Raw genomic sequence first — 17698 nt, 5'->3', positions numbered from 1 at the left:
CAACAATCATGAGGGGATGCGGAACCCAACTGTGGGCAGCAGACTAGCAAAAGGTCCCAGCCCAAAGGCTCCATGGTCAAGACATGCTTCAAAACCCAGGATGACAAACCATCAGCCAGAGGAGGAAAACTTTATGAATGTCAACAAACATAAAACAAGGCCACTAACAACCAAGCATGTCAGGGGAGCACAAAGGAGAGTAAGAACTGGAAAATGCAGCATGGGTAAACAGGTACCCAAGAAGGCAGCACAGACCAGAAGAAAATACTAAACCATCCCATGGAAACACAGCCAACAAGCAGAATCCTCCAGCAGTGTCAATTACTGAAAGGAACGCGAGCAGACCCCTGGAGAAAGAACATCAAACCTCCAAAATGGGCCTGCAAAGGCGCGACTACACCCTTGCCCCAATAGATGAAGATAAAACGGCAGACAGCCCATCACAGACAGTACAAAAGAGTTACAAGACTACCCAGCAAATACAGCTTTGATACTTGGCCCTATCATAAAGAGGTAAGAGAGGCAGGACACAAAGAAGGGCAGTGAGCAAAATGGGACTGAACCACAGATGGGGGATGAAAAGGTCTGTCAAGTGGACAGTGCCAAGCAGCATACATACAAGTGTGCCTGTCTGCAAAGGAACAGAGGTAACAAGCCATTACACAATACAGTGCAGCTGGCTAAGCAACATTTCACTACACAGAGCGACTGCAAAAGTGTGAACAAAGGAAAAACCGAGACCATACCAATCTCCATACTAAAAAGAAAAACTGACCCACATGGAATGGGGAAAGATAGCAAGGCCACCATGTACTGTAAATGGAGTGGAAAAATAAGCACTCAACCAGAGGGAGAAGAAAGGGACAGTATGATGTCAGTAAGGCCAACCTGCAGAAACCTTGACACACACTTCCCTGAGAGCACTATAACACTATACAACTTGGCAAAGAACAAGTAACCCCAGAAGAGAACTAAAGAACTAGTGCAAGTGTAAATCATAGATAAGGAGGCCACTGGGGACTAATCACTAGAGGACTTTTCCCCCCAGGAAGGAAACAGTTATAGTTGCACAACAAGAGCCAAAAAAACGGCATTGAATGAAATGAAATGACAATTTCTGGGTGAGCCCTGGAGGCTCCCTAGAGCTATTGGGCTAATGTGATATATTAGACCGGGGCATTAGTCTATGGAGTTCTGCCTACTGGGGACCACAGGCCAGAACATGGCCCCCTCAGAGAGGTTTCAGGGAGCAATGGCCCTGGAAAAGTGCTGGAAAACCCCTCCTGTGGTTGGGGGTTTTCCTTATCTATAACGAACGGGGTTAAGCACCCAGAAATGTAGGCATAACAAAAACCCCACATGGTAAGAAATGTACAACATAAAAACGAAGAGGTAAAACTCCCTCCAAATCCCAAGGAAACAAGCAAATTTCACACTCCACTGCCGTGCCGCTCGCTTGCACGACCCTCCCCTCCCCTCCCCGAGAGGGGGGGGATGGGGGGGGGAGCCCCCGAACCTCCCTGCACTGGCTACCTAGCACTCCATTTCAGAAGCCAAGCATTAAACAACGCGAAAATCCGCCAACTAGAGGGAGGGAGGGTGCCAGAAAGCCTCCGGGGCTCACCCAGAAAATGGTGTTTCATTACATGCAATGCTGCTTTTCTGTGGGGAGCCCCTTCGGTTCCCTGGAGCTACATAACCAAAGGCCGCCACACACTCCTCAACGCGAAGTCGAGACAACTGGCTACAACCTGCGACCCAAAGCAACACAGGAACACCTAGGAGCATGAACGTTAACCAAATAATAGATGACCAGGACCCTGTTCTATCTCCAAAATCACTGCCCCCAAATATCAGCCCAAGACATGTTGCCAAACACGGCAGCCAAAGCAGCAAACTTCCTAATGTCATGGGCACGAGGATAGACCACAGGCTGGCTAGACTTGACAACTCTGCAGACAACCCGGGAGACCCAAGCCCTGGAACAGGGAATGAGGGAAACCGGATCAACCCAAAGCGCGTAGATGACAGTGAAGAGCCGCAACCAAAACAACACATGATGCACCCCCGGCCTGACCAACCTAGCATCAATGACCCAAGGACCCCTCCGGAAAGCATCCATCTCATTCTTCGCCAGAAAAGGAGAAGGCTGCAACCAGACAAACCGACCACTAGGACTGAAAGAGTAGAAACCCCTGTGCTGGAGGAGAGCATGTAGCTCACCAACCCGACCCCCAGAGGCCAATGCCAACAGAAACAGAGCCTTGGCAAAACAATCTTGAACTGAAGGGGCCACCACAAACTGAGAAGAGGAAAGAAAGAAGAGCACCCTGACCAAGGACCAGGATGACTCGGGCGGCAGGAGGCGAAACAAAGGACAAGAAAGCTTACGGAACCGGGCAGAAGTGACATCCACCCTAAATCCAAGCTGGAGCAGCTCCACCAATGCTGCACAATATGAGGCAACAGTATTAGGTATTAAATGACAGCCCTTAAAAGCCAAGACGGAAAGGACAAGACAACCTGATCAGAAACGGAAGACAACCTACGAAGAGAGAAAATGGTGGAAAGAATGCCAGAAGACTTCATATTGTCGCCAAGACGAAGCTCTCAGGTAGGAGACCATCAACGAAGCCACCTGATCACCATACAAATGGTGATAAACCCGACACAAAAAGATCAGACGTGAAGAGTGGAGAAGACCGAACCAGCTGTGTACCAGACCGGTCCGACCTGCTGGAAGAGGCGAAGCTGCGGAAAACACCCTAGGTTCACGCACCGAGCAAGCAGAGCCTGGAACCTAGGCACTGATGATAGCAGCGCCTGGAACCTAGGCACTGATGATAGCAGCGCCTGGAAACTAGGCACTGATGATAGCACTGTATCATCCTTTGCAGATGACACTAGGATTTTCACGAGAGTTGGCAACATAGAGGACACGGCAAACCTCCAATCAGATGTAGATCAGGTCTTTCTATGGGCTACAGAAAATAATATGGTGTTTAACGAGGATAAGTTCCAGCTCATGCGCTATGGAAAAATTGTAAATATAAAAACAGAAACCACGTACAAAACTCAGGCAAATCATAACATAGAACGAAAAGGCAATGTAAAGGATCTGGGTGTACTCATGTCGGAAGACCTTACCTTTAAAGAACACAATAAAGTAGCCGTCACAACTGCAAGAAAAATGACAGGTTGGATAACAAGAACTTTTCACACTAGAGATGCTATACCGATGATGATACTTTTCAAAACGCTTGTGCTCTCTAGAGTGGAGTACTGCTGCACAATGACAGCCCCTTTCAAAGCTGGAGAAATTGCTGACCTGGAGAGTGTGCAGAGATCCTTTACTGCTAGAATCCACTCAGTAAAACATCTAAATTACTGGGACCGATTAAAGAGCCTAAATCTGTACTCCCTTGAGCGCAGGCGGGAGAGATACATAATAATTTACACGTGGAAAATAATTGAGGGGCTGGTCCCAAACCTGCACACAGAAATAACATCACATGAGACCAGGAGGCATGGCAGGATGTGCAGAATACCCCCGTTAAAAAGCAGAGGTGCAACAGGTACTCTGAGAGAGAACTCTATCAACATCAGAGGCCCGAGACTGTTCAATACGCTTCCACTACACATAAGGGGCATAACTGGCCGACCCCTCACGGTGTTCAAGAGAGAACTGGATAAGCACCTCCAAAGGATACCTGATCAACCAGGCTGCGACTCATACGTCAGGCTGCGAGCAGCCGCATCTAACAGCCTGGTTGATCAGTCCAGCAACCAGGAGGCCTGGTCGACAACCGGGCCGCGGGGACACTAAGCCCCGGAAGCACCTCAAGGTAACCTCAAGGTAAGGTAGGCTGGGCCAGCCACCAAGGAGCCACGAGGACTACTCTCCCTTGGTAGGACTCTAACCGAGTCAGAAGAGGTACAGGTAACCCCACCTCAACCAGTCCGGCCGAAAGGTGTCCACAGCAAAAGTCTCGCAGTCAGAGAAGGGTGCCACACAGATCGGGAGACAGAGACCTCGTCGATGCGAAGAGGTCCATGTACAGGAGTCCGTACGTCTGGCAGATCCAACTGAAGGAGTCTATGTCGACCGTACATTCTGTGGACAGGGAAATGAACCGAGGCAGAGAGTCAACCCCTGAGAAGCCAGCAGACGAGCCACTCAAAGTGACCAGCCCCAAAGAAGCAAGGACCGAAGGGGACCCCTGCAGTTCAGACAAAGAACCACCAGAGAACAGTCCGAATGGAGCCAGATGGTCGAACCCCGAGCGACTCAAACCCTCCGAAGTGACAGCCAAACCGCTATGAACTCCTGCACTGTGCTGCGAGTCTGACGGAAGGACGGACTCAATTGTCCCTGGCTGGCCTGGTGCGCTCTGGACACAAAGCCCCAGCCGAGAGATGACGCATCCGTAAACACATTGAGCGAGGACTCGGGTAGGCGCCAAGGCACTAAACCCCAGAAACCCCAAAGAGGAAGCAGGCGATACAGCAATCGATGCAAGGCCCCCCGGAGTAGAAACCCAGAGATCGCAAGAGAAGCAGAAGGGGCGTTCCCGAAGAACCAGAACAGACGCCAAAGCCAAACCCAACCCAGCGGGTAGACCAGTACGGCGAAGTTCAAACTCCCCTGCACAACTACTCGAGCAACTGCCGAGTGACCCAGGCCCCCCCTTCCCCCAGAAACAGCCGAAGGCAGGATGGTAGCCTCAGCAACGTCTCCGAAGAGAGAGACACGAAAGCAGTCCGAGAGTCCCAAACAAGACCCAGCCAGGTTTGAACCTGGGATGGAATCAGATGGGACTTCCTCCAGTTCACCAGGAACCCGATGAGCTGAGAAAGAACCACACCCTTGGTGAGCTGACAAGCGGACCGACTGGGAGCCCACATCAGTCAGTTGTCGAGGTAAGCCTGGACCCGAACCCCTAGTAGATGCACACGGGCCACCATAACCCAGGTAAGATGCGTGAATACGCGAAGTGCCAGATTCAAGCCAAAAGGAAGGCAATAAAAGCAGTAAGCCTGATGCTCCACCACAAAACCTAGCCAGTCCCTGAACCCCAGATGAAAAGGAAAGTGACAATACGTGTCCTTGAGGTCCAGAGACACCATCCAGGCACCCAGCTCCAAAAGAAGCCGGACCTGAGACAGAGTGGTCATCCGAGAGGAGGGTCAAGGGAATCCAGGGGTTCAGACGGGACATGTCCAGAATGAACCACAGATCTTGAGGTTATCTTGAGATGATTTCGGGGCTTTTTAGTGTCCCCGCGGCCCGGTCCTCGACCATGCCTCCACCCCCAGGAAGCAGCCCGTGACAGCTGACTAACTCCTGAGTACCTATTTACTGCTAGGTAACAGGGGCATTCAGGGTGAAAGAAACTTTGCCCATTTGTTTCTGCCTCGTGTGGGAATCGAACCCGAGCCACAGAATTACGAGTCCTGCGCGCTATCCACCAGGCTTTCGTGGCCCCAGATCCGCAGTCCTGTTTCAGCACTGGGAACAGGCAAGAAACCCATCTGAGAGACGAAGTCGTTTCGACCACGCCCAAGAGCACCCATTCCGAGATGACCTGACGAAGCGCAAGTTAGAAGTCTGCCCCGTCAGCCCCGAACCCCCCCGAAGAAGGAAGGGGATCCACCCAACGCCACCACAGGCTAGATGACACGACCAAAAATGCCCACAAATCATGGGACCAAGCGTGAGCAAACAGAGTGAGCCTCGCCCCATTGCCTCGTCAACAGGGCGAACCACAAAAGGGCTGATTTCCCTTACAGGGAAATCGGCCCTTAATAGCTGACTGACGAACAGAACGATCAATGTGCCAACTAGATGACGCCGGCTCCGAAGGCAACATCAGCTGAAAAGCTGGCACCAAAGGCACACCTGGACCAGCAGAACCCCGAGCCCTGGCGCCGATCCTTCCAAGAAGGCCGAGAACGGCCCCTTCAGAGAACCAACAAGCCTGACATAGGACGACAACTAAACGAAGAAGCCTGCAGAAACTGCGTGACAGCAGACTCCGCAAACAGCAACTGACAAAACAGCAACAAAAACCTAAGAGCCAGGACCCAAGCGGATTCCAAAGAAAGAGCGAGCACAGCCTGATGGCACGCAAGGCAAGAAGAACAGACACACCCCAACAGCACGGTCGACGCCCAAGCCGCCGAGGCCAGCACACCAGACGAAGGCCCGCACTCAATGCCTCCACAAGCCAGGTGAAAGACAGGTCGAAAAGGGAAAAGAAGGGCAAGACCGAAGCCAAAAGCCCACAGGCGTGCAAATCCTCAGCAACTAAGAACGCTGAAAGGGTAGGAACATCTTAGAAATAGTATATCTAATACTAATATTTCTATTTCATTGTATTTCTAATATCTTAGAAATACAATGTACAGTACCTGTATTTGATGTTAAAATATGAATACTGTACATGTTCTATCTCTGATGTGTGAATGAAAGCAACAGATACAACACGGGGGACAGTAACAGTCAGTTGAATAAACATAAGTTATTATTTGTTTTATCCTCAACACTACACAGTACTATACCATAACCCCATTCATACCTGGAGATAATTGGAGCAAGCCTCAACAACGGTGAGCACCTGAACATGGGCCGCTGCTGCCAGAACATCCTGGATGTTTGCCAGGTTGAGAGAGAGACGGCTGGTGTACGCATACTCCAGCAAGCACTGCAACCCAGCAGCACTCACACCGTTCAAACAGATTTCGGATTGGCAGCGTTCTCGCATTTCATCCGTGAACATGGCACGGAAATAATCACTGCAAGATGCTAGGACAACCCGATGAGCCTGTAACAATGTTGGCAAGTCATAATTATAATATATATACAGTACTGTACAATCTAAATAAATACATAAATAAACACTAAATCCCTTTCTAATACAGTATTCTTACTGTAACCTTCTGTATTTCCCCATCCATATACAGTATACACACTGCCTATGTAAGAACATTACTTGAGTATGCAACACCATTATGTAACCTACTCCTTGTGAAGCATAAACAGAAACTTGAGGAAGTTCAGAGGTTTGCAACTCAATTAGTACCAGAACTGAGAGGCTTCAGCTATGAGGACAGGTTGAGAGAACTCTCCATCACAACCTTAGAGGAGGGAAGAAATAGAGGATAACTATATACAGGACTTTGAGGAGAACAGATAAGGTAGAGAATGGAAGTCTATTTAAATTTAAAAGAAGGTAGGAAAAGGAGATATCAGTGGAAGCCAGATACACATAAATAAAGATAAACTGTTTAACACAGGTGGTATGCGAACAAGGGGGACACAAGTGGAAACTGAGTACCCAAATGAGCCACAGGGATGTTAGAAAGAACTTTTTCAGTGTCAGAGTAGTTAACAGATAGAATGCATTAGGCAGTGATGTAATAGAGGCTGACTCCATACACAGTTTCAAATGTAGAGATGATAGAGCTCAGTAGGCTCAGGAATCTGTACACCAGTTGATCGACAGTTGAGAGGCAGGACCAAAGAGCCAGAGCTCAACCCCCGCAAGCACTACTAGGTGAGTACAACTAGGTGAGTACACAACTGAGGCAAAGAAATGTGAAACTCTCATTCTCGGTACAGGTGGTCGGCAAGTAGAATGCATTGAAAAAAGAGGTTAAAGCCAATGTCATCCACAACTCTAAGAAAAAATATAAAATGTTAATGTTGAGAGGTAATTAACGCATTATATATAAATGGAGTTCGGAGGCAGGGCATAAAGAGCTAGATCTCACTTCCCCATAATCACTGATAGGTAAGCACACAGAATACCCATGGACATTAAACACCTGTAAATATCACAGCATTTAGCAACCTAACTCCAACTACAGACATGTTCTAACTACAGATATGTTCTTCACCCTCCAAGAGTTCTTCTCTCTTACTTATGTTTTCTCCAAAACTATATGTGTGCACCCTATAAGCCCTACAATCTCTCACAAGCATTCTTCACTAGTCTAGTGACCTCAATCAACTACTGTACCCGATTTACATAGAACCCAACTTCTTCTTTTACCAAGTCATTTCTAGTGCTGTCTTCCGATCACTATGGTAGTGCTATATAGTCATACTACTATACTGCTCTTTTCTCATAATTACCTTACCATACTATCACAATTTTTGTCATATACTTTGCATACTACACACACTTAATAAGCACCTCTATAATTCTTACCTTTCTATATTCGCCCTTATTTATTGGATTTATTTAATAGCTTCCTGAGCTTACCCCTATTATCACTAAACCTTGGCCCACACAATAGGCTTCCGACATCTATGCATCGCCTCTTGGGAGATCGCCTTATCCCCCCTTCCCTTATAGTGAATGTGACTCACTATAAGGGAAGGGGGATTAGGTGATTTGAGACCATCCACAAAACTTTGGGAAAAAAAGAATCACCAGACAGCAGATCATGCAACAAATGCTTGAAGGAAATTAGGCACCCCTTATGTTTTGGTATATATGCACCCCCTCATAAATAAAGTAAATGATCATTGCTGCAGCATAACTACCCCTAACTGTGATGCATTCGATTGCCACTAGATGGCATCCCGGATCACCCGAGGTCTTGGCCAGCCTGGCCCATCCTCCTTCCCCCCACAACATACTTCTGCCTGGTGTCACAGAGTCACATGTTGGTTTTTGGAGGTCCAGTCACCAGCATCCTACTTTGCTATGTGATGTTGACTTTAACTGGAACATTTGTTCTGCTGGAGGTCATAACTGTGTTTATTTTAACTTATGTTTCATGATTGTGTTCATGTCACCTAAACTACATGTGTCCTAGCCTTCTATTCTGCTCCTCCCATGACTATGGTTATCTTCCCCTAGGGTCTGCTTACATTTAATCTATGCCCCACAAGGAATACCTGCTACTGAGGGATCACAGCCTACCACATCTGTGTGCTGACTACTCTTGAGCCACCTCGCTTCTGGGTAGACCAAGATTTCATTTTCACATACAAGCCCCTTGATGGGTGCTTTTGTGCGCATTCAATACCTGCCTATTGTGCTGGCCCTGCTTGTGCGTGTGTTTGGGGCCCCCTTGCACTTTAGCTGAGGACTACACACATGATTTTTCATGATCTATGTCTGTTTTACCCTCCCTTGCCAAGGGCTTGAGGTCGAGAGTTCTGCATTTCATTCCCCAAGACACTTTCCCCTGCTACTGACAAAAGTCCCTTATCTCTGTAGGAATTTGTTTTCTTCAGCTAGGCTGATGGGACTTACCCTTCTGATTTTGTACTAGACTCTCCAGTTTGCAGTTTTAAGCATGTGCTTTGTTGTTCTGGGATCTTTTCACCTGCAGGTGTGTGTGCCATTTACTGGTGCCCAACTTCAGCTCCGGACTAGCTGCCAATTGGACTGCAGTCACTCTACAGGACTAGGCTTTAATATACAGTACTGTATAGCCAATACTGATCCCCCTGCTGTTTTATGAGGATGTTTACAAATGTCTCCTCTTCAAAGTTTGCTCTACATATCAGCCAGCTTCCTCTGCCATTTCTGTCAATGATTGGCTAGTTGGTCAGTTTTGGTTGGCTTAATGTTTTAATTTCCTTCATTAGTTCAGGCTGCTCAGCTATTTCAGGCTGTAGGTTCACTCGCCAACCCTTCCTTGTCAACATTGGCTAATTTTGTTATCTGTTGGCAGCACCACAGTTTATGAAGAGTATTCTCTCTCCATAAAACTCACGCCTATGTGTTTGCATTGCCCATTACCCTGCCTCTCACATACTGCAATTGCCTTCAATTATCAGTTGTTTATTATGTTCTCTTGAGAAAACATGCCTTTTAGGATGGCCATGGCTCCAGTAAACTTGGCCTGCAGTTAAGTTGCTGAATCCACCAGCAATGGTCCCTGTAGAGATGGCATTAGGGGACTGTTCCCTCAGAGAATGGGTTGGAGGTTAGCAAGGATGCCTTACTCTTCCTGTTTGGTTTCCTGTCTGTTTCCTCTATTGAGGCACCAGGTTCCAAAGAGGATGGTGGTTCCCAACTTGGTCCTTCCTTCTCTGGGAGGATGACGGTCACAGGGTCTTGGGGATTGCTGGAGAAGGGTTTGTGGTTACCCTTTGACCTTCTTTAGGGTTTAATTTATAGATTCAAGGGTTTGTTGCTCCATAAGACATGTTCACTTATATCTCTCATCCTGATACAAGTTGGAAACCACTTTTACTTCCTATGGGTGCACTTCTGTGTCCCTAGTTGTTGCCTGGTATCAATACCCACCCCATTCCACTAACACAAGTTTCTATTTTCTTGCCATCAGTCACATGTGGTCCGAGTCGAGTTGCTTACAGTACTTGCTTCAAGGCCATGAACGTGCATCTGAATTCAACAAGTTGTCCTTTGTGTACAGGTCCTCTTCTTATTGTATTCTATCTTACACTCATTTCACAGCTGTCATGATCACATCCTTACTCTTTTATAATTTTCATGCATCAGATTTTCAAATAACTGCATTCTCTCCACTTTAGCCTATGTTTTATAGAAATAGGCTAAAAACAGAAGAGGCAGTGGAATACCTAACGAATTTAAGAATACTGTTTTGGTTACTCCTGAAGTAAGGAATAATTTACACTAAGGTTATTGTTTTAAGTACCCTATATACAGTACTTGGATCCTGAATTTCTTCATCTCAACAATGAAAGTGTTGTGTGAGCTAAGAAGAACATTGTACATAGTGAAAATCAAAGACAGATTGTTGCCTTGTTAAAGGGTGAGGCTCCAGAAAGACTTTTTGTGCAAGGACTTGGATACAGAAAAGTGGCAAAATATATTGAGGAGCCCACACTATGCATAAAGTGTTCTCATTGGAAACATTTGGCTTGGAAATGCCAGTGTGACCCCAGATGTTGGTACTGTGGTAAAAAGCATGCCTCATTAGAGTGTAGTCATCATTGAAAAGGAGAAAAATTCTTGAGTTCTTGCTGCAATTGTCGAGGAATCCACAATGCTGGTGGATTCCTTGAAGCCATATGCGAGATTCTAACCCAGTATTTACAAGTAGGGTAAAGGAAGCCCCGAAGGAAGGCAAGCCTGTACAGCAGGAACAAGAAAGAAACCGTGGAGAGACAACAATAGTCAGTGACCATTTTTTTTTTTTTTTTAGTTTTTGTTTTTTGGTATTTATATATACAAGAGCTGTTACATTCTTGTACTCTTGTACAATGTCTGGGAGAAAGGAACAGCAATGATTAAGACTAGCCTAGTGGTAGTAGGAAACAAGGTAGAAAAAGTGTACCCTTGTGGTGAGGAGGTGCAGGGCAGTATTGTGAATTCTGAGGTTGGTACACAGATCTTGAAATACCTTAGTAAGATGGATAAGAGGGTTGAAGCTCTCAAAAAATTAGATATGGCAAACAGATGAGGTGTAAAGTGTAGTGGGGAGTTTAGTGGAGAATGAAGTGGAGGGGGAAGACAGTAAGGAAGAGGATGGAGTATCACTGATGGAAGAGTCTCGGGAAAATGAACAATCCACTAATGATGGCAGTGTTCAACCCTATGTGGTGCAAAATTTTGAAACAAATGCTAAGAGGAAATGGCTTACACAAAGGAAAGTTGAAGACAGTTAACATTAATTACCATTAAGGTAATATTAATTACCTATGTTAATTAAGATGTTAATTACCATGAAGGTAAGGTAATTAACAACTACAATCAAACTACCTTGGACTGCAGTGGGTGCACAAGTGTTGAGCAAGAAGCAGTGTTAAAATGTTGGGAGTCTGTGTCCAAGGCATTATTGCTTCTCAGTGAATACTCAGACAGCGGCAAAATTAAATGTCTGAAAACTTGTCATAGAAGAAAATAGAGGGAATAATTACAACATCTATGATACATTCCTCCCATGGTGGTGCTAATTGTTTTTGGAAATGCAATAAACTTTTGAAAGACATCATACTTTTGTAACATTAGATCATTAGGATCTCATATACGCCCTCTTATTATACTTCAACATGCATTGTTCATTTCTACCCACCTTTTGAAGCGAGTGGATTAATTCATCAGATCCTCTGCCTCTCATTAACCTAATTGCCAAAACTACATTCATCTCTGAAAGTCTATCCCCAATACTCTAAGTTCAATTCCATCCTCATTTTTAAATCATTGGGCATCTCCAAAATTATTCTCATGGCTTCATTCTGTTTAGTCTGCTTTTTCCAAAACAAGAAATGACAAGTGCAGTCTAACCAGTAAGTAATCATAGCCATGTGATTACTAACCATGTGATTACTATTGGAAAGTTTAAATGTAAAATAAGATTAATATTTGTGTACTGTATGGATTTGTGAGCCCTTTGAGGGACCTTAAATAGACAAGGGTAGAAATGGCCTAAAGTACTCTATCCTTTTGAGGTATTGTATATTTTATTACCTCAATAGACTTACTTGAACTTATATAATATACACCAGTTAGGTCTATCAGTTTCCCAAGCTTATCCCTAACATTCCTAACAGCCTTGCTGCCAGTCTCTGCAACATTCCCATGCTCCTTTCCATTAGCTAACAGCTTCCCATTATACTGTATTTACAATACAAATTTTCAAACTTTTTCCACAGTTCTTTATTTAAAGTACTGTACAATATTTACATGCAGGTAGTTGCCATCTCTACTAATGAAGAACCATTTTTATTCTAGAAGTTCTGTCTCTAATATAAGATACTTTCATTACTACTATGTATACATTATTTCCAAAACATAATCATCATCTCTATTTTATAAACAATATAATAAAACCATTTTAAAGTTCGGTACAAATATCCACTAGAATTCTCTCTCCAATGAAACAAAATATGTATTACATTGGCTCAAAAGCAAGAAACTTGGTCTACTTTGCATTTGCACACAACAATATTCAACACGGTTCTCTATTTTGAATCTGTAGGCAATCTGTAGGCATTACAACAATTAAAAATAGTAATAACTTCCGTCCTTGGGCACTTACCTGAAAAGCCTCGCCACCAGCAATGAGTGTCACATCGAGCAATAAGCCCTTGGAACGTAAAGTATTAAGGCCAAACAACAAGGTTCCTGTGTGCGATGGATGCTCGAACTGTACAGTGTTGAGCGGTCGTGGGGCAACCGCTGCCCCTCCGCTCCGTGTCATTCTCACATCACCTGCAACACACCATGACTAAGTACAACAGCCAACTGTAGGCCAAATTAAAACAGATATGCATTGCATTTATGAAGCAGGGTAACCTAAGTTTATCATAGAACAGAATAAATATATTATAAGATACACAATTTAAGTAAATAACTTTCATAATACAGTAGGGGTAGAGATGCTAGCCTCTGGAGACTTGAGAAAGTTATTGATGTTTTTGGTGAACTAAAAAAATATTTATATGTATTATGAAGTGAAAGAGGTCATATTGTTCTATAAAATTACATTATAGATGCAATACTGGCATAGATATCACACAAAATAGTGACATACAGAGCATCGTCACAAAACGTTCCAGAAATCTAGTACCGGTCTTCAACTACAAGACATACTGCACATTTGCATGGAAATTTCACAAGTACTGTACAGTGGTACCTCGAATAACGAACGCCTCAAATGGAGAACATATCGAGTAACAACCAGCCCAATCGGCGACAATTCGTCTTGTATGGCAAACCCTCGTTTGAATAATGACGACACCACATGATGGGGTCGCGCTGCTTCTTGCACATTCTCGGATGCTTCCGTCAATGCAAATAACTTATGTTGTTCTTGTTTAAAGGTGCTAATGATGCTGGGATATAAACGGGTGCCTGCTGAGATGTTGCAGAGCATTAACATTTTTGTAGGAAAAAAGAAATGAAATTTCTAAAATACAACAAATGTCAAAAAGGTTCTTTCGGTTTTTGGCAGGTAGGCTGCTCCATTATAACAATCTTTCTTTGTTTCAAATTTGTTCCATATGTTTTGTATTTGTCATTTATGTCTCAATAATGGAGCAGCCTACCCGACAAACACTGCACAAACCTTAATGACATTTTTCTTTCTTCAAATTTGTTCAATATTTATTTTTCATTTGTCTTATAGCAAAAGGTTCGTTCAGTGGTCGGCAGGTAGGCTGCTCCATGTTTTTTAAATAAAAAAAAAAATACGAAAATAAAAAAATTAAGAATTTTGAAAACCAGAACAAATGTCAAAAAGGTTTATTCGGTGGTCTACAGGTAGGCTGTTCCATGTTTCTTAAATAAAAAAAAAAACGAAAAATAAAAAAAAAAACAATTGAAACAATTTGAAAAATGGACAAATGCCATAAAGGTTCGTTCAGTGTTTGTCGAGTAGGCTGCTCCATTATTGAGCCGTAAATGAAAAATACAAAACAAATGGAACACATTTGAAACAAAGATTGTTATAATGGAGCAGCCTACCCATCAAACACTGAACAAACCTTTATGGCATTTGTCCATTTTTTAAATTGTTTCAACCTTTATTTATTTATTTATTTATTTTCAGTGATTTTTGGGTACAGTATTTGAACATAAAAGTAATTACTGTACTGTATTGTATATCTCGCCATGGGTCCCAAGAAAGTCGATGGTAAGGTTCAACCTAAGAAAATGTAGAAGTATGGGAAGAACTGCAAAGTTTTGTTAAAAAAAACTCACCCAGATAAAGCTGTAGCAAGCCCTTGCATTGACCTTTTAAATGACAATGAGATGTCTCGCTACAGACAAGTGTTAAAATGTAGGGGAAAACAAGTGTCTTTAGACAGATTCTTAGTAAGACAAGCATGCAGCAAGCCACAACCAAGTCCTAGTGTAACTCCTGCAAAACGTGGGAGAGAGAGTACAGTGATGTACTCTGGCCGTACAGTGATAAGCTGGTAAGCAGTGATGACTTCTCTGGCCCCAGAGAAGTCATCACTGCCTGATGTTATAATGGAAGGGGGACTTCCCTTCCAAACACTAACACCTCTTCTCCTTCTCCCCCTCCTCACCGCCTTCCATACGCCAACAAGAGTCACCAATAAAGGTAAGCAATAACTTGTACATACTTTAGTACTAAAGATTTGGGTAAATTAGGTATAAAATTTGCTTTGAAGTAAATATTTTTGGGAGTGTGGAATGGATTAATTCAATTTACATTATTTCTTATGGAAAGATTCCCTTCGGTTTACGAGTTTTTGGGTTACGAACCGTCTCTGGGAACAGATTAAATTCGTAAGCTGAGGTACCACTGAATTTTAATTAGGATCTGGACACAGATGGGCTGCAAAGCATAGCCTTATATTATATTAATATCACTATATATAATATGTACAATATTCGTACTTATCTTTTCCAAACCGGATGCAAATATGCAATGCTAGACAACCCACAAAACCTATACACAGAGGTACAGCTGGGTTCGTTATTGACTCTCAATCAGAAATCCCAGGCAGGGCAGAAATGGTTGGGCACGATTCCTATCAACTAACACCTCTGTTCATCTAGCAGTAAATTAGTACCCAGAAATTTGTAAACTTACATCCTCGGGCAGAGTCAGCAGCTGGACCTAATGTATACATATACACAGGTTGCCTGTCCCAACAAAATTAATAATTTTTTACTGTTATTGATAAAAAAAACTAAAAACTGTATTAAAATAACTTTTTTCCTGTGATTTATTAGCAACTCAAACACAGCATAGCCAAATACCACTACGTGGTCAAAACACTCCATAAAATTGGAAATGAAAACGTGTAACAAAATGTGCTTTTACAAAGCATTCCTTTAGGTGACTCATGTTTCGAATCTTTTTCCAGATACATCATGGGTTTCAAAAACTTGAAGACCAAACGACCATAACTAGTAACCAGCCTGATGATAACTAGCCTAGTAACCAGCCAACCACAACTAGCCTAGTAACCAGCCAACCACAACTAGCCTAGTAACCAGCCAACCACAACTAGCCTAGTAACCAGCCAACCACAACTAGCCTAGTAACCAGCCAACCACAACTAGCCTAGTAACCAGCCAACCACAACTAGCCTAGTAACCAGCCAACCACAACTAGCATAGTAACCAGCCAACCACAACTAGCATAGTAACCAGCCAAACAACTCCTCCCCTCCTAAGCAACCTAGTAATGACAACAAGCATTGTAACAACACACCTATAATCACCCTCACAACCCCAACTAGTGCAGTAACCAGACGGCCGCCCCTGGCCGAGCCATCAACCAGACGGCCGCCCCTGGCCGAGCCATCAACCAGACGGCCGCCCCTGGCCGAGCCATCAACCAGACGGCCGCCCCTGGCCGAGCCATCAACCAGACGGCCGCCCCTGGCCGAGCCATCAACCAGACGGCCGCCCCTGGCCGAGCCATCAACCAGACGGCCGCCACTGGCCGAGCCATCAACCAGACGGCCGCCACTGGCCGAGCCATCAACCAGACGGCCGCCACTGGCCGAGCCATCAACCAGACGGCCGCCACTGGCCGAGCCATCAACCAGACGGCCGCCACTGGCCGAGCCATCAACCAGACGGCCGCCACTGGCCGAGCCATCAACCAGACGGCCGCCACTGGCCGAGCCATCAACCAGACGGCCGCCACTGGCCGAGCCATCAACCAGACGGCCGCCACTGGCCGAGCCATCAACCAGACGGCCGCCACTGGCCGAGCCATCAACCAGACGGCCGCCACTGGCCGAGCCATCAACCAGACGGCCGCCACTGGCCGAGCCATCAACCAGACGGCCGCCACTGGCCGAGCCATCAACCAGACGGCCGCCACTGGCCGAGCCATCAACCAGACGGCCGCCACTGGCCGAGCCATCAACCAGACGGCCGCCACTGGCCGAGCCATCAACCAGACGGCCGCCACTGGCCGAGCCATCAACCAGACAACCACAACTAGCCTAGTCATCAACCAGACAACCACAACTAGCCTGGTAATCTACCAGACAACCACAACTAGCCTCGTCATCAACCAGACAACCACAACTAGCCTAGTCATCAACCAGACAACCACAACTAGCCTGGTAATCAACCAGACAACCACAACTAGCCTAGTCATCAACCAGACAACCACAACTAGCCTGGTAATCTACCAGACAACCACAACTAGCCTAGTCATCAACCAGACAACCACAACTAGCCTAGTCATCAACCAGACAACCACAACTAGCCTGGTCATCAACCAGACAACCACAACTAGCCTAGTCATCAACCAGACAACCACAACTAGCCTGGTAATCAACCAGACAACCACAACTAGCCTAGTCATCAACCAGACAACCACAACTAGCCTAGTCATCAACCAGACAACCACAACTAGCCTAGTCATCAACCAGACAACCACAACTAGCCTAGTCATCAACCAAACAACCACAACTAGCCTAGTAATCAACCAACCACAACTAGTCTAGTAATCAACCACAACTAGCCTGGTAATCAACCAGACAACCACAACTAGCCTAGTAATCAACCAAACAACCATAACTAGCCTAGTGATTAGCTAACCCACAATTAGACTAGTAACAACAACCCAGTAATCAGCCAACCACACTAAGCCTAGTAACCAGGTACATGATACTAGTAGCAACATCTCCACATAGAATTTATGGGCTTGTTATAAGGCCTAATAACCAGACAACCATTACTAGCCTAATAACCAGACAACAACAATCTAATAAGTACCAGCCAACCACATCTAGTAACTATAGAGA

General features: G+C 45.0%; 2 protein-coding genes across 10 annotated transcripts in view; one reads left to right on the top strand and one right to left on the bottom strand.

The window, feature by feature from the left end:
• The window catches only part of LOC123758379 (kelch-like protein 26), a 42461-nt gene that overhangs the window by 12108 nt on the left and 12655 nt on the right, over positions 1–17698 (bottom strand). For 5 of the 9 annotated variants that reach the window (XM_045742710.2, XM_045742711.2, XM_045742717.2 and 2 more), the window contains 2 exons: positions 12991–13163; positions 6579–6824 (listed from right to left, as the gene is read on the bottom strand). In XM_045742710.2, coding sequence (XP_045598666.1) covers positions 6579–6824; positions 12991–13152 — 408 coding nt within the window. In that variant the 5' untranslated portion in view covers positions 13153–13163. Of the gene's footprint in view, positions 1–6578; positions 6825–12990; positions 13164–13587; positions 13809–17698 lie in introns of all 9 variants that reach the window. The other 4 variants (XM_045742718.2, XM_045742715.2, XM_045742713.2 and 1 more) reach the window with 2 other exon arrangements.
• Positions 15352–17398, top strand: LOC138363645 (uncharacterized). The gene is made up of 2 exons (XM_069323016.1): positions 15352–15384; positions 16172–17398. The coding sequence occupies exons 1-2, from the start codon at positions 15352–15354 to the stop codon at positions 17396–17398; spliced, it is 1260 nt and encodes a 419-aa protein (XP_069179117.1).

Source organism: Procambarus clarkii, chromosome 11 (genome assembly GCF_040958095.1).
Source record: "Procambarus clarkii isolate CNS0578487 chromosome 11, FALCON_Pclarkii_2.0, whole genome shotgun sequence".
NCBI classification, from domain to species: Eukaryota; Metazoa; Arthropoda; class Malacostraca; order Decapoda; family Cambaridae; genus Procambarus; species Procambarus clarkii.
Note: the sequence above shows the minus strand (reverse complement) of the source record. Positions and strands in the feature narration are given on the sequence as shown.